Source organism: Neolamprologus brichardi, chromosome 3 (genome assembly GCF_056152115.1).
Source record: "Neolamprologus brichardi isolate AB-2024 chromosome 3, ASM5615211v1, whole genome shotgun sequence".
NCBI classification, from domain to species: domain Eukaryota; kingdom Metazoa; phylum Chordata; class Actinopteri; order Cichliformes; family Cichlidae; genus Neolamprologus; species Neolamprologus brichardi.
In genome coordinates, this window is record NC_142106.1 from 37,964,825 (window position 1) to 37,989,493 (window position 24,669).

The window sequence follows — 24,669 nt, forward strand, 5'->3', positions numbered from 1 at the left end:
AAACACGGTACAAAGCTCCTGGGGCACAAGTGTAGCTTTAGCATATGTTTTGCAGCATCATACAGTGCTGATAAGGTAAGAATACAGCTGCCATGATTTATCCCTAGTATTGACTCTTTTTAGTCCCTGAAGGTTATAGTCATCATCATGTTAGAGCTATAATGAAAAATGCTGACAGCTTACTGGACAAGCTATTGATCAACCTGTATAGGCCTCTGCTTTAATATTATGCAGCTGATAACGCAGAGCTGGAAGAATTTTCAGTTATTACAGGGAATAAAAACACGCCGGGGTTATGAGATTTCAGCAGCGAGGAGGTTTGCGATGGCTTGGATATCAGAACCCGTGTGGTTGATACTGCTGATGAACAAGAAGTGAAGGCACGGGGTCGGAAGGTTAATTAATATTTTGGACGCTGCTGTACATGAAATTCCCTAGCGGTGTTTCATGGAAAAACCAGATATTCCCCATGAAATGCATGTTGAGCCACAGTAGCGAACAACACTACGAAAAGTTGCCGTAGCGGCCCGTCACCGGCAAATAGCAAGCGCGTGCCCAAATGGAAATGCAAGGTGACAAAGACAAAGAAAAGTTGTTGGTATTTAGTTACCTTTTTGTTCCACTTCTATTTTTTTAGGCATGAAGGGGAGAGAGAAAGAAAGAAAAAATACAAAGAACAGGTTAACATCGTGATCACTGTCTTTATTTTCCAGACACTCCAAGAGAAACATGGGTTAGTAACAGAGGGACACACAAAATTTGATCGTCAGTTGTTGTTTTTTAGAGAGCAGACAGTGTTGCGCCTCATATGAGCCTGCTGGAAAAAGACAGATTAATCAACTCTGAAGTTGTTGTAGAACATGCTCTGGGTTTTTGCACTGACGCCTGCACAGCAACAAAAAACAGAGACATCGCTGTGGGGATGGGAATGTATGAGACGAGGCAGGGCTTTTAGAAAAGGCATAAAAAACATTTCAACATATTGTCATTTATAGAGGGCAGGTTTAAGCTTAATGCTTCTGTCTGTTTAAAGCTTATAGTTAAACCAGGATCAGGGGACCTCGACCCTCCCTTAGTTATGCTGACCTAGGCTAGAACCCTTCCCGGGGTACAATCAAGGCAAAGGGTCATTCACTTCACATCATCATCATCGTCATCAACTATCAACAAATCAACCATATATACCTGTATTTACCTGCACTTATACACCTCTCATTCACCATGACAGTTTTTCAGGATAAATATGAAAATCCTGTAATAATAATAATAATAATAACAATAATAATAACATAACGTATAACTATCCGCTGTGACTTGGAAACACTTGTTTTTAGAAATAAACCACAAGAAAGGAAAATTTATTCTTATTTCCATTAAGTAATCTACACTAAAAAACAATAATCCAACATTCACCCATGTTAATCTACTTAAATTGACCTAATTCTCCATATACAGCACAATTTGCAGCATTTCTGTTTAACTTAAGTAGCTTCTCTTAGCTTTGATTTCTGTATTTTGGCACTATATAAAATGCAATTGAATTTTCTCCAGTCATATAAAATGTTTACATATTGTAGACTTTTTAAAATCTTATGATAATTAGAAACTTCTGAATTCTTCAGAAATGTTTTAACCATTTTCAAGTTTGTTCAAGCAAAAAGAGAAAACAATCTGTCCAGCAATTCAGCCACTGCAAAACACCACGCATTGATTCAGCTCCTAAACTAATATTCAGACACTCATAACCTGAACAGACTGATGACAATAATGATGATTACCGTATACGATACCTCCCCTTATTCAATGGGATGCAGCAGATGATGTAAATCATTCTAAATTGACTGGTGCGACTGTTATTAGATTATTATAATGGATGACGTGCTGGATATTGATTTCACCTGGACTGAGATCGAGATTTAAATCTGCATAAACACATTCTTATTGACACACACTTGAAACATTGACATATTTCACGTTACCATTTGCACGGCAGACAGAGAGCAACGTTAGTATTAAACTGGAGTTTTATTAGTGGTCATCAGTGTTGAGGTAGTTAGATGACTAAGTAAAGGAGTAATGTGTTACAGCACTACTCGTTACTTTAAAAAAAAGTGCTTATGTTACTTAATTACTCTCTGGAGTAAGTAACGCACTACCTACTGCATTACTTTTGCATTACTCTGTAAAATCATTTAATAATAAAACCCTACAGCTAGAGACTCATTAGCACAAATCCCTATCCTAACGAGGACATATATACAGTCTTTCTTCTAATGCAAAGCTGACAACAAAATCAATCCACTGAAATTCTACTGGAGGCTACAATACTAATGCTGACCATCACTGCCTGTTTTGAAGATCAGCCTCAGGCGGCTGGTCTGGGGTCAGCATACTTTCAGCTTTAACATCATTCTGGGTGTTTGGCTAGCTTTGTGTTAGCATGCTATCTGCAGAGATCTTTGCAGAGAATTGAAGTTATGTTAGCAGTGTAATGCAACTGTGTCTGTCTTGGACGCAGTTTGCATTTACTGTCACACCCTTGTTCTTTTGTGCCATTAAAAATTAAAAGCGATGCCCTTAAAGACTGAAATCAGGTGATTGTAGTGCAAGTGTGAAGAAAGAAACAAGCCTGTGCTGCTGTAAAATGTCATCTGATTGTAGCTCATTGTAGCCTGTTTTACCCAACACTGGCGGTCAACTAGCATGTTCAAATTTAGTATTCTCAGCCTTTCTATCTACCCAAAAAATATAAAAATAAATGATTTAAATAATAAAATGAAAAACCTGCTAGCTAAGAGATGCTAAATCACACAGAAGAGCTAAGCAGATCAGCAGAATCAAGTGATTAATTCACTCCAAGAGATCTCTCTCGCATTAGCATTATCCACTGTGAATAATAACTCCATGTACTTCTGAGTTCAGCTTCATCACTGTGACTTCAGGCAGGAAAATGTTTCTCACTGATCTACTTCTGTTACTCAATTCATACGTTAAGTAGCTCATTTCAAATTTAAAGTAAATTTATGTATTCAAATGGGAGCTTGAGTGACCTATTTTTTTAAACATGACTCTTGCAAGAGTAAGGGAAAAGTAAGAGCTGTTTGCAGTCTACATCTAAACAAGCACACCGAAAGCCTGCTGAAAACAAACTACTGAGCCTATTACATCTTAACTCTCTATATAATTCTTTTTTTCCGTGAAGTGAACAAGCCTTTTATGTCAGACATGGCGTTTTGTCAGTCTCCTTCATTCATAGTTGGCGTTAGCATCCACCCCGTGCGCCTGCTCCTGTCCCTTCCCCTTCAGTAATCCCGGTTCTAATAAGAGAGGATTAACCTCTGTTACTAGGGCTTACAAGAGTCCTCTCCTCCAAATGGAGAGTGCAACAGAGTGAGGTATGGAGGTCAGTGGGCAGGGGGCAGGTGGGGTAAAGTTTGAAAGATGGGAAAGTTATTAGAGGAGAACAATATTAATGAAGGCACTGAGCCAACGAAAAGGAGCGAGAACGAGGATGTCGGGCGACGGAAAGAGCACGAAGGAGAGGAAAACAACGGGGAGGGGAGAGGCTTGAACAAGTCGTCTGTGTTTGTCAGATCATAAACTGGTACAGCACAGCACCTCATTAACAGAAAACACTCCAGCTGTCACTGCAACACAACAAGTCCATACCAAGCGCGAGCAACCATCGCTTCGGGCTGCATGTGAATCGCTGTTACCGACACCCCAAATTTGCCAATAACTCTGAACAGCATGCGGACCCCATAGATCAAATCAAAGTAAACAGCCAAACGCTACCCGATCAAAGCCTCCTCACCTCCCGTGAGCAATGGCCACACAACGGGGACCGCGGGGAGGCCGGCGTTTCTGATTGAGCGATTGCTAACAGCGGCGAGGCGAGAGGAGGGTAATGATCTAAAGAAAAAGGCATTAGTGGCGGGGATGTGAGAAGCGGTATACAACGCAATCATCGGGGGAGACGGTGTGAGCAGGGAGTAAAGGATGTGGATGAAATCCCTGACAAGGAAATACGCCGCTCCCCGGGCGAAGTCCAGCACGGCGGCCCTTTCGCTCGACCGGACAACACCGCCAGATGCAACAAGGTCACCCATCAGAACGCTCGAACCGACTTGTCCTCGTTGTGTCGACTCATGTTTCACCGTAGACAGTACAGACTGAGATATACACCTGCGATATGCGCCTTGGACATACTCAGTCACACACACGCAAGAGAAGCAGCGGGGAAAAGCAGAGATGGAGAATTGATTCATTTGAAAAGCTTCTTTACTCCACCGCACCACCCCCATTGTGACCTTAATACGATTTTGGTCACGGCTGTCACTGAGTCACTAAAAAGCACTTAGCTCTCTCATCTCTTTCTTTTCTCTCTCCCTTCTCGCCTTTTTTCCTCTGTCCCCACTTTCACGTCTGAGAAACTATCAAAAAAAGTGCGCACAGATCAAAAAACATAAGGGTCCTTACAGATGAAACACGGACCCGGCGCGGAGCCGTCGCATAAAAGAGGCCCTCGAGCATCATATTCATTGACTCGACAAAATAAAAATGATCCTTTGCCTGTACCCTATATTTGAATCATTTGATGGAGCCTTGTCCCGATGGCTTCGGAGGGCTATTCGTGAGTTATATACAGCGCTGTGTGTCAGTATTATTCACTATAATATCTGGTATTATTATGGCTTAAAAATTAAGCTTTTAACTGTAGCCTTTACTCTGCATTTTCATGGTCGAGCTTTTGTAGGTCTTTTTACAGCCAGAAGTTACCATCTGTACCGTGCTGGACTGATCAGCTTTCAGCCAGCTAACTTGATTAGCAAGCAGCAGCAAACTGTGCTAGGTAGCAGACTAAGAAAACACCATTATGTCTGTCACCAAAACAGCAGCCCAAACTTCCTGGATGGTCTATGCCACACGGCGAGCCATGTCATTTGTCAGATTAGTCCCCGACACAGCAAACGCAGCTGAGAGGGCGAGTTCAGTGACTGGAATTAGAGGAGGTGAAGCCCAGCAGTCAGCACACCAGTCAATCAGGTGGCCACGGATGTAAATTTAAGCCTTAAAACTGACGAGTTATTTAAAAAAACTCCACCGCCATCCAGCTGTTATGAAGGGGGGGAACTACCCATAGGGACCAAAGCTATTTTTTTTTAAATGCTGCTAAGTTGGTTGTTTAAATATGGTCGTCCTAGAAGCTTGACTCCCTTTGTGTTTTTCATCTGTTATTAAACTAATTTAAATGTCGTCTTGATGGACGCTCGATCATCCAGGTAAGTAAATCCCTCAAAGTCGATTCTGTTCATATAAACGTAGCGTTTTGCGGGAGAAACGTTTCGTCACTCATCCAAGTGACTTCTTCAGTCTCGGCTAACTGCAGGTTTCCCCAATCTTATAAACAGTGATCACGGAATTGACCTCCCAGCCCGCTGTTCCTTCAATGATGCTAGTTTCAGTTATTGTGCAAATGTACTGTTTATAAGGTATGGGAAACCTGCAATCCGCTGAGCATTGAATGTCATTTATATGCTTACAGTTGGGGAGATAATAATTTGATCCGCTGCTGAATTTGTAATTGTGCTCACTTTTTATGGTAGTTTCATTTTAATCAACCAAAAATCCAGAAAAAAAAAACATCACCTGTTGGCATGGGCTTGACAACAGATAAAACGTTATCTGAGATACATTTTTTAAAAATGTAACACGTTGCCTCAAACAGCTACATGGAGGCATACCTGGAGGCAGCCCGGTGCAAGCAGGATAATCTTTTAGCCACAGAGAAGCATGGGTGGAGCAGTTTGAGGTTGCAGTGCCTAGCTTTAACACACCTCAATGCTCCCACTCACTTCCAAAGCCTGATTTATCTAGGGACTGGTCCAGGGTTAGATAACCAGTTGACTCACTAATCTGGGAACATCGGAAACAATTACCCAGTGGACCGTGAGCACGCTGCATGCAAAAAATTAGCTATTGTGCTGTGAAGAAGACAAAAACAAGCAGAAACATTAGCAAGATGGCTGAAACAAACCGTAAACCTATGTACGGCTTAAAAAGATGCACGTTACTGGGCACTAGCTGTTAGTCTGTCAATACATGCCACAGTTTGGGGGATATAAACTTCACCTTGAGTTATGTAACTCTAACAGCTGAACATTGTGCAGTCAGCGCAGGTTAATGTTTAAGGTTAATCAGTCACTGCTCTGCCACTAGGTTAAGTCAAACATCCACCCATTAACTTTCTTCCGCTTACCCAATGCAGAGTCAGCTGTCACAGGCCACAGGGCGAGGTAGCCCCTAGACTGGTTGCCAGTCTATCACAGGGCTAAACCATACATCTAGACCAGAAAATGTAGCTGCAGCCATGCCTCCACTAAATTGTTCTGATGTAGCGGTGGCTGGATCTAAGGTTTATTTTTTGCACAGGGCGCACTGAATATATTTTCATAACATTACAGGAATGCAAAAGGCAAACTTGATCATTTAATCACGGCGATGAAGTCACTTTGCAGAGCATGCATGCTAATGCAGAAAGCACCGCAGACACCGCCGTGGTTGGCCATTTTGCTAACAACCTCCCCCCCTCCCCCTAAATCCCCCATTGGCTACAAATGAGGGCAGCAGCTGTTCGTAACAATGAAAAACTTAAAGGAAATGCAATAAGGTTTTTGCTTGTGTGCATATACATATTTCAGTTTTGACAGTTTAGATAATATGATTATATGCACCCCGCCGCTCAGCAATACCATACCCTATAAAATTCAATTTTAAAGCCTCTGTGTAACACAGTCCTTACTTCATTTTCCCCCCCACAAGATTTCAAGTATAATTTCCACCTGACAGGTTGCTGTGCCGACCTCTCACAGCCCACGTCCTGCAAACGGCGAGCAGCTAACAATGGGGATCTTTAGCCGCTGCGAGCGCATAGACGCTGTCATGTGAGCGGCAGCTGTATGGATTTTCATTTGAATAATTAATGCTTCCCAATTTCACACTAATGGTTGAGAGGTATCAGAATGGTATCATTAGCCACTAATAGAGATTCATGGCAGAATGGCAGCAATATTTTTTGCAATACGGCCCCCCCAAACACCCCACCCTAACACACTCCCGTCCCACCCCCCCACCCCGTCTCAAGCAGGGAGTTGCAGAGAGCAAAACCCTCAACTCCATCCCATCAGCTTTTTAATTAATGACACAAATTACAGGGCTTTGAATAGCATGTGCCTAAGGATGGGGGAGGACACGCAGGCGGCCATCTCTCTTTCTCTGAATTTTCTCTTCATCTCTCTCATTTTTTCCCTATCCCTTCCCTCGCCTGGCGCTCATGAGTCTCCCATACCATCATTACAGGTTCCATTTCTCAACAGCCCTCTTTTTTTTTTTTCTTTCAACCACTTGTCTGCTCTCTTTGTGCTTCCTTCTGGTACTTATTCAATCTCCTCCCTAGCGTCTCCTTTCTGCCTCCCTCCTACTGGGAAGCAGCTATGCCGTCCTATAACCTTGACAACGCAGGATGCTGTGCGCACACGCGCGTCTTCTTCTGTCTGTGCGCGTGTCTGTCTCTCTTTGAGGGACAGGTGCAAGGACTTGGCGCTCATCCAACCTGCTATCCACGTGGGACCGACCAACGGAGGGAGAGAAAATTAAAAAAAATAAAAACAAGGGAAGGCTCAGCAAAACAAAATTAAATACATTTTTATGGAACATAGCAGCAACTGGAGCAGAAATAACCTAATTGCACCTCCTAAAATATGTCTTGATTTTCAAGGACCTTGAAATTATGGAGGAGAACAGCGGGGTGGAGGTGGGGGCGGTGGGGGAGATTGTGGAGGAGAGGCAAAAATAACTGTAGTGTTTAGTCTGGTGTGCGGCTGGACGCGGAGGAGCGCCAGCTAACAAAGAAAGGGTTTCTTTGATTAGTAGGGTGATCATTAAAAAGGAGAGACCCCCTGAAGAGACCGATCTCTAATTAGTAATGTATCCTCGACACTTGGCACCCCAGCATCTCTTCAGACACATGTGCGCGAGTGAGTGTTTGTGTGGGGCTGTGTGCAGTGGGTGGGTTAACACTGAGATAAAAGCTTGGCTTGCGTTACATAAATGGGTGTTTATGAACATTTCTGCAGCTCTTTTGGCGATTGTGCATTATTTTTTTTTAAACAACATGAAAAAGAAAGGCAACGATGATGCTGTATGTATGTCACTGAGCAAAAACAGCAGCTGCTACAGCACAGGAACCTGATAGATTACAGCAGCTTATTCAGCTATTAGTGGGGGGAAACAGTTTCCACATGTCCAGATTCACCCCTTTAACACGGCCATTTATCCACACCGGTAATCACCGCTTCCCTGTGCAATTATATCGCCTCTCAACTGGGAACATCATATTTTTTTTTCCAGGGGATAATCCCACCCCTAGAAATGCCACTTTCTATTTTATGTTTACCTTTAAACCACAATAAACCGTGGCAATCAGGTAAACTCTGTTTTAAAATTAGTGGCTATCAATTTCATTTTCTGTACATCTGCATTTGTTTAATAGTAAAAATGTTTTTAGTCAGAGTACCTGGATATATAAACACAAGATTTCAGTTTCACTGTAATATCTACAGTCATGGTAAAAAGTTTGCATTAAGGATTTATTAAGACTAGATTATTCTCAGTTGCAGACACCGACATAAACAGCTGGAGACCGAACGGCTGAGTGTTGTAGTCCTTCCTGTTCTACTTCTTTATAGTTTGCTTGAAGTCCACTGCCTGAAATTTACGTCACGGTGACACTAGCAGACTTACAAATGTGGAAATTATAAAGTCCTCTTTACTAGTTCCATAGGAATACTGTGGGAATTAACCCTTTAAGACCTACCATAGAACCAAGTCCGCCAGAGCTTATATTATATTTTTATATGCTGTAGTGCCATTTTTGGGAGCATTTCAAGTTGCTATACATAAATACAACCATTATAGCCCACATTTTAATAATATGTCTGCATTAAGTCCATAGCAACTACATAAATTGCAAAAAAGTGCAATAAAGTACAAAAAAATGGAAAATCTTTTTTTTTCATATATTTCTAGTTAGAGAAATTTAAGAGGCTTATCCCTCAAAAGTGTGAAAACAAAAAAAAATTATTTTGAGTGTCTTCATAGTTTTATTTTTGAGATACACCAATTTTATATACTGCAGGAAAAACGAAAATAAATATTACAATCCAAATTTGCAAAAAAACAGCATGTGCATCAAAATAAACTATTGCCAGCAGTGCAATTTGAGTTCTAAGCATCCCAGAAACTATTCAGAAAGTCATAAAGTCAAACATGACTTTTAAAAACACCAGTATAGGCTTATAAGGCCCTGAAGGTAAAAAACTACATTTTCCGCAAAATGGCGTCACTTCCGGTTCCGGGCAGGTAATGGCGGACATACAATCGTTCGCGCTGACGTCTATTCCAACGTAGGAAGTGTTTGGAACAGCTGATCGGATCGGCAAAGTGTGTTTCTGAAATATTATGTTTTTGCTGCTACAAGCGCTTTTTATGCAATTTTTGCAAAGCCATATGTGGAAGGAAACCGTGATCTAGGACAAGCTGACGGCATAAGATGTAAGTACAACTCCTCCGGTTTCATATGCAAAAAAAATTATTGCACTAGCTTACGTGGTTCCGGTTCAACAGGGATTTAAAAATAGTTATGCAAAACAGAGCGTGCCCGCTCCGACCGGCTTTAAAGGGTTAAGAGGGTAAATAGTAGCCAAGTGCTGCTAGTCAATCCACTCGATTAACTGATCATCAGCAAGTGTTAGCACCTCTATAAAAGCATAGGTTGTGGCAGTTTACTGCTCTGGAACATTCAGATGTGTGTTAACACATTACCAAGGATGAAAGACATTAAAGTGTTATAAGGCCAAGACTTCTGGAACAATGTTGTTGGACAGATGAGACCAAAGGTGAGATGACTGACCATGTGCCAACAGCATATCAGCACAAACACATCAAACCAACCATTAGTCATGGTGGTGGAGGGGTGATGATTTTGGTTGGCTGGACAACTCAAAGTCCATAAACATTAACTATAAACTCTGTATACCAAAGCATTCAGAGAGCGTGAGGTCAACTTTGGCTAAAACTGACTCATGCAACAGGACAATGATCCCAAGCACAGCAGCAAATCTCCAACAGGAGTCCAGAAAGCTTCACACTGACTGAAATGCTGTGGTGGAACGTTAAGACGGCTGTGTACAAATAAATCCCTGCAAACCTCAAATGAACTGAAGGAGCATTGTAAAGAAGAGTGAGCCATGATGTGGTCTAGCTACATCTGCAAAGTACCAGATGATTTTTAAATGTCCCGGTACATGAGGGCTTGAACTTGCACGAGGCTGTACGTTCTTTATACCTCAAATATATATTCATATGAGCTTGTATTTTCTTTTCATTGTTAATATTAGTTTCAAACTGTGTGGAACTTTAAAATGCATCCTTTAGGAAGCTTATTTTCACAAACTGGGACAGAAATCTCTACTTGAGTTGCACATTCATCCATCACACTTTCCAGTTTTACTCCTCTGAAGGGTTTTACCCTGAGTTTCATTCATGGATTATTCAGAGCTGAATTTATGGATTTTTTTAATATGACATTTATTTAGTTTTCTAGACTGTGAACAGTAGATTGATTTAACAATTGATCCATTTTAAAACAAAATACAACAAGAACTTTTCTATGTATTGCCTGCAAACCAGCACATAGTTGGTTGAATGATATCTTATGTATACATTTAATAATAACGTGTATATATTTGAGAAAATCGAAATTTACCCTGCTCTCTTTCCGGTTCTCCTGTGAGAGTCCAACTAAAGGTAAATTTCTCTTTTTCACACCAGGCATTTTGAATAGTTGCAAACAATAAAATGCTACTATGTTTCTAATAATATCAACTATGTCTTTGTGTCCCACTAAACTGCCACAGTGTGACAGGAAGCCAGTATGAACACCCTAATTGGATGGATTCGATAACGGGTACCCCCCCCCCAAAAAAAAAAAAAAAAAATAGCAAGACGTTTGTGACCAATCAGTGCGAATTCAGGCCACTGCACCAGTGTGAATCTGGAGTGTGAGATATGTGGCAGGAAGTCACAGTCGTCAAAGCATACTGCGTGGGCTGGGGAGTGGTCAGCCATCTCTGAGTGATGAGATGACATTACAGGGCCCCTTCACACATGGGAGGAAGTGGAGCTGTTCGCCCAGGTGGTAAGATTAAAAAAAAAAAGGTGTCTGAACAAGCAGTCTAATGCTCGCTGGCATTTCAGCTGGGAGTGAAGAGGGTGTGGTTTGGTGATGTATCTGCTGTCACAGTACTGACTCCCACGCTGGACCTTATGAACGTGGACTAGAGAGCTCAAGGGCGAAACGCCACTGAACTTCTGTACAATCTTGCTAAGTAGATTTACAGATAGCATCTAATGGGGCGATCTACTCTTCAAGAAGCTTAAATGTTGCTGCGAGATTATCCGAGGGAAAGAGAGCTGACTGGGTGCTTGTAAGGGAGAGCGCTGACGGTGTAGGAACGCCGAGCGCGAGCAACTAAATCAAATCAGATTTGTGCCTCGACATCACCATTTCTGTTATTAATGATCCAAAATCCTTACATGAGATCACAGCAGCGAGCCGCGCACCCTGTTGAGACGCAGACTCCTGGTCACACAGGTGGTGTTTACTTTAGGTGTAACCGCTGCATCACAGACTCTGCAATCACGCGCATTATAACCAGGCTGCAGTGTAAGCGAGAGCCATGTGTACAGCATCGATTTCACAGTTTAACCTGCCAACAGTGAAGGATAGAGACTGGTAGCAGGTGCTGGGTAAAACCTGCCAAAACAATCTACACCATTATTCAATTACGGGCCCCCAGAACCTGTTAGGTGTGTTGTTATCACTGGCAAAAAGAATTAAAAACCAATTAGGCAAGTTGCAAACGAGAAAAAAACAAAAAGCGAATGGATGAATAAATATGAGAAATTACACCGCAACTTTACGAGGCGTGAGCGCCGGGATTACTGCGCCCCCAATCAAACGAGGGAATCGATTCCATGATCGTATGTCCTGGCTTAGCTTCCAAAGAGTGAGCCGTATCTGACAGGGCTGAGCTGGATCCCACTGTGAAAGGCAGGATTTTACACTGTCCTTATTAGCTGCAAACAGTGGGGGGAACCAGTGGCTTATGTATAGCAACAGACTGCCAGCAGGTTTTTCCTCCTTTGTTCTTCCACTCTCTTCTTGTCTTCTGCCTTTCCGTTTCAGCTCGTCTGCCGAGCACAGTGAAGTGTAAGTTTTGCAAAGTGAACAGTGCAAATACATTTCCCTCATATCCCCTACTTCATCTTTTTTTGTGTTTGTGTGTGTGGGGGGCAGGTGGTGGGAGGGTAAGGGACGTGATCGCCTGCCTGGATCATCGAAACTACACAGAAAGATACATGTAATTACCAAAAGAGTGCGGTCGACGTGAGGGGAGGAGGACAAGGAAGACAACCACAGGCTGTCAGCGGCAGAGCACTGCAACACAGGTCGGAATCTTGTACGACAAGACGGGGAAGATGACGGGCCTGCTGAGGAGATCTAAGCGCTTCGTTACAGCCGAGGAAGGAGCGGTGGGTGTGTAGGAGGAAGACGCAGTTGTGTTGACCTCTCATGAGCTCGGCCTTCGGGAGGAGTTGTTAAAGAGGAAGTTACAGCGAGAGAAAGATGGAGCGAGCGAGGAAAGAAGGCTGTAATAAGGCACGATGAGAATACGCTTGCATCTCTCCGCTTGGCTGCGGAAAGTCAAGGTGAGAGGGCGGGGCGGAGACAGATGTCAGCCATAAGAGCGCGCTCGTGTTTATGAGTAATCATAAAGGGTCAGGGTGTCACTTGTGCCCGAAGTCAGCCTTGCTAATATGTAAACTGCACAGAGGGGCGTGTGCAATCTGCTGTGTTGCAAAAAGAAAGAGTTGTCGGGCAGATTAAAAATTTGTCATGTTCACAGGACTCTGATGAGTTCCTGAGGTAAATACAAGCGCATGCTATTAAGCTTTATTTAGTAAGAGCTTAATATTTCAAATGCAATATGTATAAATTCCTTTTTTATTGTTTCACCTTTATGTCAGCACTGCTTTCCCACCCTCATCGTTCAACGCGGTGGCATTTCCTCATCCAAGAAACTCGCAGCTCATATCGAATAATTATCCAGACAGCAGCTCAAATGAAAACATGACGGATCGCGCCGCGCGTGCCACAGCGCCAGCACGGGCAAACACTGGCACCCACGACGGTAATTGTTCTAACATTTCTTCCATTACAACTGATGGAGCGGGTCGAATCGCAAATTAATAAAATCAATATTGTATCTGCAACATGTGTCCATCGATTTGGCACAGCCCTCCGCTGTTATTGACAGCGGATCCAATCGCACAATCTCGCCGGCTTATAGAGATGTGGAGAGGACGGCGGTAATTTGTCCTAAAAGGAAAACGAAAGAAAAAGAAGCTCCTCAAGCAGAAAACAGATAAAAGCTGTCAGCGAAGGTGGTCGGGGAGAAGAGAAGGGGCAGATGAGACTCTGGAATGAGGGAACAGAGGTGGCAAATAAAGGGAGATAGAGTGGGAGGGGTGGGGGAGGCCACCGAAAGGACTTAAAGGACGAAATGTTAGAGAAAGTGAGGGTAAAAAAAAAAAGAGTATTAGGATTGAGAGGGAGAGCTTGTCAGTGGAATACAGAGAAAGAAGAGTTGGAGTCATGGGTGGCTGCTCCTCTTATTAAACACTCAAATCCTTCAGTCAGTCTCAGGAACTCGGTAAGGAGACTTGTGTTAAAAGCCGATCCACAATTGAGCTGCCATGTCTCTATCCATACCTCATTTCCAATTAACACACAAACCACTTAAATCTATTGTGCTTTTTTTCCTCATCCTCCCCATTGAGACTTATTTTCTCAAGACACGTAGCCATAATCAAACACGTAAGCATGACACACAAATGTGAAGGAAGCACTTTCAGTGTGATTCAGTCCAGCCAAAAGGTTCTGATTGATTCATTTGGGAGGTGTGAAGAGAGTTTACCGGGCCGTCACAGATGAATTCATTCATATCCCGCCACCGAATCCGTTTCAAATGCGTCTCCAGTGACCGCTTGTGATTACACTTTGCTTCCACACTCAATATACAAATAAACTGCTACATGACTGCTGCCATGTTTATGCATTGCCAGCAGATTTCTCGATCTTATGGCCATATCTGGGAGCGATCCATAGTTAAACCACACAAGGTGCCTCGGTATTTCTCCCTCGTGGAACCCTAATAGGAGTCCTGGGTATTAAAGCAATTAAGCTGCAGAAACTGTTTTACAGCATTATGGGAATGCAGTCAAGTTATGAGTTATGGTTTCTTTTTTTTTTACTGTTTAAGTCAGACTTATTGAGTAAGAGAAAACATTAAAGAGATCGCTGAATGAAAATGCCACTGGGTCCTGAGGGTATTGCAGAATTTTCCATCACCTTAGGGGACAATTGCATGTGTTACAGGGATCCAGACAGGACAGGAAAACACAGCTTCTGCATTAGGCAGCAGCTTTTTTACAGCATAATATATGGAGCCATAATGTGTGTGTCTATTATTTTAGAAATCTGACACCAATAGAATAAATTGGAAGTAATTGTAAGAGGATGGGATGGGGGTGGAAGTTCTTATGTTTTTTCCATGCTGTTCAAGCATGTGGAAAAGGGCAAAAATAATTTCAGTTCCCATCGAACTGGAGGTCAATTACATTAAGGTCCAGCTGAAAACAATGTCTATGTGTTGGAGAAAAGAAAGAAAAAATGAGTCCAACCTACACTTGGTGGACTGGAGTAGCAACAATGTAAATTAAGCAACCGACATAATCATGAGGAAAAAAACTGCCATGTCCATCTGAGTAGTCAAAGAGAGCAAGAGGTAACCAATCTTACTGTTTCTCTATGATAAGAAAAAATAATGTCCACACTCCCAGTTAAGGTTTCTAAGAACGAGCCTCGTTCACTGATATGTGCACAGAAATGTTCTTATACTGTGCAAAAGTGTGTGCGTGCAATTTCTACAGGTAAAATCTTGAGGACCAAATGATAAAATAATATCTTTTTATATGTCAGCAAGTATAAAATGGTCTTTGTGTTTAAAATGTTAGAATAAAACTCATTTGCTGGCAGTTACTGTGTGTTTTAAGAATTACCCAAATTAAACACACATAGCTGAGATCTTACTGACCAGTAATAACCCAACCAGCCTAAAGCCCATACCTTAAAGCAGGGGTGAGAAACTAGGACTGTTGTGGAGGGCCACACCAGTAAGTTAAACTCAGTTCTGCTGAAAATAATTTTCCCTCTTTATTATCTCATTGGTAATCACAATAATAATTATTATAATAAAGTTGATTTGTACAGCACTTTTCAAAACTTGCGTTTTAAACTGCTTTCCGTGCGGCGCTCCACAACAGTCCCAGTTTCTGATGTAGCCCCTTGGTAAAAGTGCCCACCTCCGCTAAAGCCTTTCTCACGATCTTACGCATATTTCAAGAATCTAGCTGCCTCATGGTCAAAATGGTAAACTAGTGAAATGCTTGAGTTGAAAAGGTTGAAAACTTGAGTAGATGCAAGTGTGACGGATGCAAAAAGTGGGCTACTGTTCATTGCAGTGGCTTTATCCTTGTTAGTATCCCAAAGACAATGACACCTAGGAAAGACACTGGCACTGGATGACTGAAATAGCATAATGTGCATATTACAGTGAGGAATAAAAAGACCATTTGCTAGCTCTGGATCACAGACAAAAAGGGCTTTCACTTCACAACATGAAAGCTACTGTCAGGCCCACTACTGAGGGAACCATGTAAGGACATCAAATGTTAAAAGATGGCTTTGATTTGAATTACTACAACTCACTTCAATGCAGCCGCTGTAGACTACACGGCTAAATGCCCATGACTAAATATTTCCCCCTTTTTTGAGCATCAGGATTTTTGGCAGGCGTAATTATTGTGACTTTGGTGTTCCACTTCAAAGTTCATTAAAAAGACAATAGCAAAGGTCATATGGCAATGTCCATGCCACTTCCTTTAGCCTCGCCTGGATATCCTCTCAGCATGCTCATCCTGTCACCCCATGCTGATCCTTCCATTCCCTGTCCAAATGTTTTCACTTAGGTTATGTTGCAGCCTGACAGTGTTCTTCACCTGCTGCACTAATTAAATCATTTTTATTTACCCCCTTCAGAGATGCCTCACTAGTCTGAACATTAGCCGGCGTCCACTGAGCTGAACTGAACTGAGAATGAGTACTTTTCTTTTTGATGAAAGTCGAAACGGCCTTTCTTGCTGTGATGGAAATAGAAACTTGACATCATCAGACGTGATTCCTCAAAGATATTAATGCGCTTTGAACTGAGGGAGCTGATGGGAAGGTTGTGACAAGCGCCATTTAAAAAACAAGAGAAAGCCTGAATGCATTATCGGATATATGCCTTACTCTGTTTTGGAACAGCAGCAGCACTAACAGGTTGACAAAAAACTGATTAAACGTTCAAAAATGATTTGCTCGCTTCTACTTTTATAAATTGCACGGCTCCAAAAACGCCACTCGGAGTAAAATAAGTGTAAACTGTAACACTGTTGATCTAACTGATGCCGCATGGAATTAATACAACGCAGGAAGCGTTAATCACCTGTCAGTTATAACAAAGAGACGGCTTGATAAACAACAGCGCTGCATCAGCAGGTAGCGTTCCTCTAAACTGATAAACTGTATTATTTTTCACAGGTAAGCAACACTGTCATTCACATTTCCTGCGTTCGTGCAGGGTGTTATGTTTTCGAATAACAGAAACCATCACGCGTCTTCGCACTCACTGCAGGGTCCTAATCTTTTCCACTAGACTGGATGACACATCTGAGATATTTTTGTATTTCCGACCATTACTGATGAGGCGCTGTTGTTAAGAGGAAATGAGAATGGGCAAGAACATTAGGAGAGCTGGGGGATACATACTGTAGGGCACACATTCATACTGGACTTCCAGGTATTTGTAGGTTCCCGGGCACGGGTCAGGAAATACGTCTGGTCCTGCCACAACAGCACACTGGGTCCTGTTGTTACATCTGAAAGCAAAGAAAAGTCATTCTGTTAAAGATAAATAAATAAGTAAAGCATTAGATAATCACGTCCTTGTGAATGGCCACAATATACAGTGGCACATTAGTCAGACATTTAGTGTGTGGTTAATGAACTTTAAAGCACTTTATTCCGTAGAAGAGATTAAGACGATCACAAAGCTCCACTGTTTATGAACTCAACTCATCTACTTTTATGCCTCAAATTCACGGGATACATTTATTTTAATTAATTAATTTCTATTTTTGGATTTCTCGGAGGAAGACTGACAAAATACCCCTCGCGATGCCATCACGATGTCACTGAACCTAGAGACTACACTAACACAAAGTCTGTTACAAACTGGAAATATGAATGGAAGCAAACAAGGGCGGCCTAATCAATCAGGAAATGAATTCACACGTTTATCTATTTATTTATATTTATCTATAACTCCTGTGGTTCAACTGCCGTTTCTAAAAACACAGAATTTTCAGTGATTCAAGTCAATCCAGACACAAAATACTTCAACTGTTTGATCACTATTAGCTATTAGTGTTTCTACATTAGTGCAAATTGCAGAGTTGATGTATTTTTCTTGTTGCATTTATATGTTTCTAACCGTACTTTAGACCCCAAGCTACATTTTAACATAGATTCCTACTGTGTTTTATTCTTTACACTTCTCCAAGGACTTCATCTACCTCTCATCCACAGCTAATTTTAGAATCACCCATTAGCCTATTATGCATGTCTGTGGACTGTGGGAGGAAGCTGGAGTACACAGAGGAAACCTACACAGGCACCGGGAGAAGATACAAGTCGCCACAGAGAAAGGCAGCATTTAGATTTGAACCAGGAACCTTCTTCCTGTGATAGGATTGTGCTACCAATGCACCTCATAGACTGCATATATGGTGTTTTTCACAGCTAATATAATATATGCAATATCTCATACAACACATATGAGCAATGACTAGTGGATAACAATACTGACAAGAGACTTGTTTAGATATGCTGCCCTAAATAAAGTAGAAGAGAGAGAATTGTTGGCAATCGTGGCTCAACAGTTGGGAGTTCGTCTTGTAATCGGAAGGTTGCTGGTTCGAGCCCCGGCTCGGACAGTCTCGGTTGTTGTGTCCTTGGGCAAGACACTTTACCTGTATTTTGTAACGTATTCCATTACATTACTCAATGAGAGTAACGTAACAGAATACTTTGGATTACTTAATATATTATCATGCTTTTTACAACTACATGAATGGACTATTGCTGTGTGATTTATTACTATTACTGAAGGATACTCACCATACCAATACCAACTAGATTTTTAAATCTTATTATAAAATGAGTAACAGTAGGATGGACATTAGGTAAGGCTGCACTTTTTGCAGCGATCTCATATAGAAAACTATTCGGCGCGTATATAAAACAGGTGTTTGGGTTTCCACCAGCGTGGAATTACCAAAAAAATTGACAGAGCATAGCCTAACATATGAAACAGGAAAATACCGCCGTGTAATCCCTTTATTTCAACAAAGTAACTGTATTCTAAATACCACCTTTTTAAACAGTAACTGTAACCGAATAAAGTTACTCATATTATGTATTTTAAATGCGTAACGCCGCTACATGTGTTCCGTTACTCCCCAACACTGCCAATGTGCTATGATGACAAAACTTGCTACCATTAGCTGAAAACACTAACGTTTTGTCTCACTATGGCCTCTTCTGGCCACAACGAAAGCAAAAATGACTAAATTGATAAAACCGGGGCCTAAAAACTAGATTTCACAAAGAACTGTGTGATGCCACAGTGGCCACATCCACGTTTTGTATACAGCCAGCGCTTGAGAGACATGTTGTAAATGAATAACGATCATAAAGTTCACTTTAATTTAGGTTCAGGTGACACAGTCAGGGGCAAATTCATCTTTCTGTGAAGGATTAGAGTGGGAAGTCACGGACTTACGACCAGGCTTCAACCACATACAGGTAACATTGTTATGACTGCATGATGGATGGTGGCAGCGGCGGTAGAGAGGACGGAGTAGACACAATCGACCGAGTGCGAAATCAGCTCCCACATAAAATGTAGGTCTTCATTAAAAAACACAATTACGGTGCCTGTGGTAGTCTCATGTGCCATTTTGTTTTTGGCAGTCATCAATCAAAGCCCCACTCCATATGCACGGAGAGCCTCTCACCACACATAATAGCAACACTTATCTCACAACATTAACTCTTAAATGTTTTGACAGGTATCGATCTTTTCCAGCTCTGCATCTATTTAAAAAGTGAAGAAAAATAAGAGGATACGAAGGTGGGACAGGCTTCTGTTCAAAGCACCCGGTTGCATATGTGATCTTAGTGAGGCTACAGTGTATACAGGATTGCCATTCGTCAGATCTATACTCTTTTATAGACCGCCATTATATTGCCATATATAAAAGGTATTTATGCCCCACCAAGGCCGTTCACAGCGCAAGTCTTGTGAAGGTCAAGGCAGGGTCTGACACAATGATTCATACACCACAATTAAAGGATTCTCTACACCTTAATTAACATTGATTGGCTGCTGACTAATCAATCGCACCAGTGACGGACAAGCAAAAAAGGGGCCCCATCTCATTTCGAGCCGGCCAAGTAATGAGATATGGTCTGCCGACTCTCGACTCGTGTGAGCTTTATGTGTTACGTGACCAGCTCCCACCTCCTTCCAACATCCGCCTCATCTTCTGCCTCTCGCCTCATCTGACCATCAGCACCATGAAGACTTAAAGTGCAGGCAGTAAGTCGAACAATAACAAGTCAAGCCTATGAAAGTGAGGAACAATTATCAGGGCTCATCTCTATACCCCTTTTCTTTGCCATACTTTCTGATTTATTCTACTTAGAGACCGGAGGATTTGTAATCAGCAGGTTCAAAGATTATATGTCAGAAAGAACTGCAAAGGAGATGGTCGGCAGAGACTGGAGAGTGGATATTGCAACACATACACATATTTTTACTAACTATATTGCACAGTAGCTGTTGTTGTGCAGAGTACTGAAGTACCGGGCTGATACCGTCTTTTAGGTTTACCGACGCTCACTGAGAATTTAAGCTATGATCAAATCCGAAAATTTAATCATACAGTGGTTTATAATAACTTACTCTTGAGGGAATAACGTGTATTTACCGTGTATTTAATATTATTGCAAACTTAATCCCAGCCTTATCATCCATCTTGACCCAAATCCCTCTTATCAGTCCATGTTTTTAACCTACACACACAAATGCCTCCTAATCAGTGTTCCTATACTGTCCTGAAGTCACCTAGACACTGAAAAATAATTACAATTAAATGTATAGATAGAGGGAGATGGAGGGAGAAGCTACGGACACCACAAAGACTTCACAACACCAATTATGGGTGTTAATCGGGATTGCGTCAGACAATTGGCACTGGTTTGATCCTTGAACTAGCATTGGGGAGGGGTAATAGAGTCAGTATGAGGGATGAATTTAAATATGTATAGGCGTACGTTGCTTACACACAGCACAGCTCACAGAGGGAAGTAAACAGCAGGTGGCACGAGCTGCTGCAGGTATCGCCTTGGAAGGTTTCAGAGGCAATGAGAAGCAAACGGATTTGTGTGTAGGTTCAATGGGCACATAAGCCCCTTACAGCGATGCAGTCCTTTCCATTAACCTGGCAGTATCTTAATGTGCTGGCTACATGTCTGGCCAATGGCACTCTGACAGATCAGATTACTGAAGTCAATTCAGTCAGTTCTTGAAAAAAAATGCTAACAGGAGCTGACGTTAGCTTGTTGCTTCAAGCTGTTTCTAGAAGTTTTTCTTGGAGTGACTAAAACCCTAAAAACCCGCTAAAAAAAGATTGCAGTCCCGTAACAACAAACGGAAACTGCAGGCTTTTATTTGCACGTTTAAACCCTATTTTAAAACACTTGACATAATTCTGAGTATAATATTATAATATAACCCAAACAAACCTTAAACATTGTTCACTTATTCAAACTGTTATGTATTTAAATGGTTATAACCTGTTACTGTGACTTCATAATAAAAATGAATCGGCTATAGCCAAAAAGTATCCCATGCCAATATTTCTGTCAGGCTGAAAACCTGCCCTCAGCTCAATCCGTCACATGTCACATGACCTTTGACCTTGAAGGAGAGGTGAAAGATCACGTGACATATTTTAAATCTCCCTATGGCACTTTCTACATGTTGACAATACACAGCACACTTGTCAATTTGCAACCAATAAATCATTAAGTTGACCTTGGAGACCTTGAAGCCAATTTTAACAGACGGCTAACATGACCGACTCTACACCCCTACGACGTTTTATCAGAATTCATTCATTTTCAGTCATCGGATGACACGGATGCGAACGCTGTTTTTACTTCAGACGTGTGAGCTGCGTCTATAAGCTCCACTTCAATAATTGTGAAATAAGTTAACCAGAGCGTGAGCGGATGCATTCACATAACTGTATCTCTGACTGTCAAGACAACTATGAAAACACAGCTGCCGATTTAAGAAATCTCCAACCAGAACACACCGTGTGTCATTTGATGTGCTGTCCAACTTCCCACAGAGTACACAGCGACGTGGAAGCACCTTGGCTTGTTCCATGAATGTAGCGGGAGAGCGTGTGAACGATGTCATGAGGACCATTAAAGTTAAAGTGTTTCAACGTTTGAATGACAAAATGCCGCCATCGACAGACTGATGAAGGCAGCAACGTTACATACCGCGTGCCTGAAAAGGGCTTTAATGACACCAAATGACAAGGACTACATCTGGATGTAATTATGTATGAGATATGATCTCAAAAAGGCCATAAGAAACATTTTGCTATTTGGCCTCCAACTACCGCATTTCTATCCACATTCCCGATTTCCCCTCCCTTATAGCTTTTTCCTCCTGTTCCCACGTCTGCTGTTTGTTATAACTGGCAGATTAGAACTCAGGCTGCCAGCTGACGAGGGGAGATGTGGCACAAAGCAGCAGAACCCTATGTAAGCACAAACCGTAATCACTATAATCGCCGGGCTGATCCCGCTGCTGCCTGTGACGACAGTAAGTGGGTCGAGTCCCCTTTGGCCCGCTGACCACCGACGCAGGTCAAATACTGTATCAATGGATCAATGGGCGGATGGATGAATGGGTGAACAAACGAATCGATAAAAGAAAAGAGGACGGGGACATGCGAAACAGACTGGGACGGTGCGGCCGCTGTCAAAGACAGACCGATCCGTACACGTTGGAGAGTAATAAAAGAGAACTGGTGTGCACCACTGTTCTCCTTTCAGAACTCAATTGATTTATATCAGGAGGGAAATACCAACCCGAGTGGAAGAAGAGAAAGGTTTGCCAGTTTTTAAAGGTTCAGCAGGGGGAGGGGGAAAAATGCTTTGCTGCATTTCCTTCCAGCATGCCAAATTGCTCTGAGCCATTTTCCATTTGTAATCCAGAATCCACATGAAAGAATTTCACCTGAAGTAAGTCAAATATGAATGGAGACGTTTCAGCTGGCGTTCATGCACTTATTTTCGGTATGTATGCCAAAAATAAGTGCATGCTGGTTGTTTCCTGTGCCCCTTTGTGTGCTGTGTACACATTTGTGAGAGTTTATATTTGTGAGGAAGGAAAGAACGGAAGTGAAAGAAGAAAAAAAAAAGTGACGGACGGGTCAATATCCCCGTCCCTCTGTTGGGACCCATTACGCTTTAGTGATGGTCTTCGCCACCCACGATCGACTTCATTCATTATCTTTCCCAGTTGCACGCAGCAACATCCATCTTTTCTCATTCAGCCTGTCTCCTGGTGCAGCACACACACAAACACAAAAGGAACTCACAACCTTTAAAACACCCAGAAAAAGAAATCTCAGAAAACATGATAAGAGGAAGTGAAGCGATGGCCTTGAACGCCTTGTGCATTTGGCTCCTGAGTAAAACCAAGAAGTCTTACAAGGTAGCAGGTCAGTGTTGATTAGTGGAGCTCCTTTACAGAACGAGGAATTATCAGTTAAAGCCCTGTTGGAAAAGCTCCTGTTCACACAGAGAGGCTTGTTAGGGAGCATAAGCTTGAAGTTTTCTGTAACGCTGCTATAGAATAATGTGTCTTTGACGCAATTTGGAGTTACTTCAGCCACGAGCTGGGGATTATCAGACACATTAACTACAGCTAGTGTAACAGAAATCAGGCAAATTGAACTAATTCATTAACGCCTCCTGTAAGCTCTGAGGTATAACTCTTAAACCGGACTTTTACGCTCATTTCCAGCTCCATATTTCACTCCTGGGCTGCACTAGAGTAGCTTTGCACGATTCACAGCTGACGCTAATCCTTATATACTTATATATATATCCTTATAGACCATGTGTGGTCCAGAATTATGTTCATCCTCACTCTGAAACAAAGTTTCTTCTGATTGGCCGCCTCTCAAAAAGAAAGATCTGAACAGATGAGCATATAAATGAACGGCCTGCACCCCGATTTTGGTCATCACACTGTTCCAAAAGGAGGAAAAAGCTGTTGGATATTAGATGCTTTAGTTGCACGTATGCTTATCTCATCGTTTCAAACTATGGTCGGGTTCATAATAGAATCATAATGGCTCAACTTTAATATCCAGCGAGAATAGCACAGTACAGTATGTGGCATGTCTCTGAATTAAAGGTGAAAAACTTGCGGGAAAGAAAATTATTTTTATTAGCTTCTATATTTCGTCAGCCTTGATGATAAATTGGAAAGGATTGTTTCCTGGCAGCCAATCTTCTATAATCATAACCACATCATACCTGTTACTGGCAGCCCATACATCACTTACTTAACACGATTGACATGTTTCTAGCAACTTGACGACTTTATTATAGGAGTGTAGACTTAGAAGCTAGAAGGAAATACAGTATTTGATTATTTTACTTATTTATTTGCTCTAGATTTCTCTTCAAGCTATGAGAATGGACTCTCTGTTATTTGGTTTACCCTCTGGGACAGTGTTCCTGGGCTTCCAGTGAAACCAGCAGATGTCCAGGCCAGGACTCGTGCGCCTGTGTGTAGGTCAGAGTTCACTCTTGAACTGACATTCAACAGAGCTAATAAAAAGATGAGCAGTAATCAGACAGTAAGAGATGATTTTGAGATTGGATTTCATCAAATCTGTTCCCTGCGTTTACTTTTACTTCCTACCTCCATGCTTCACTTCAGCCTTCTCAAACATGATTGGTCGACAGCACACGTTCCCAGCGAATCACCTCAACCCAGCACCTGACGTCCTGAAAGGTAAACTAAAGAATCCTCCAAAAATAATCCAAAGCTGTAGCTGCAGCACGCCCACGTTTTTCTAAATACATGACTAAATCATGCAAAATATACTTTGAGGCGATAAATAACAACAACAAAAAAATGGATGGACTCAAACTCCTGAAGAGATAAAAATGGAAGAGATAGGGAGCGCCAGCGCTAACTGCTTAACTTTCAAAATAAGAGC

At 41.9% G+C, this 24,669-nt stretch overlaps 1 protein-coding gene across 9 annotated transcripts in view; it reads right to left on the bottom strand.

Annotated features, from left to right (window-relative positions):
• The window catches only part of LOC102783746 (adhesion G protein-coupled receptor L3), a 257,526-nt gene that overhangs the window by 108,245 nt on the left and 124,612 nt on the right, over window positions 1-24,669 (bottom strand). For all 9 annotated transcript variants that reach the window (XM_087837411.1, XM_087837393.1, XM_087837405.1 and 6 more), the window contains exon 5: window positions 17,054-17,163. In XM_087837411.1, the coding sequence (XP_087693537.1) occupies window positions 17,054-17,163 (110 nt within the window). The remainder of the gene's footprint in view (window positions 1-17,053; window positions 17,164-24,669) is intronic.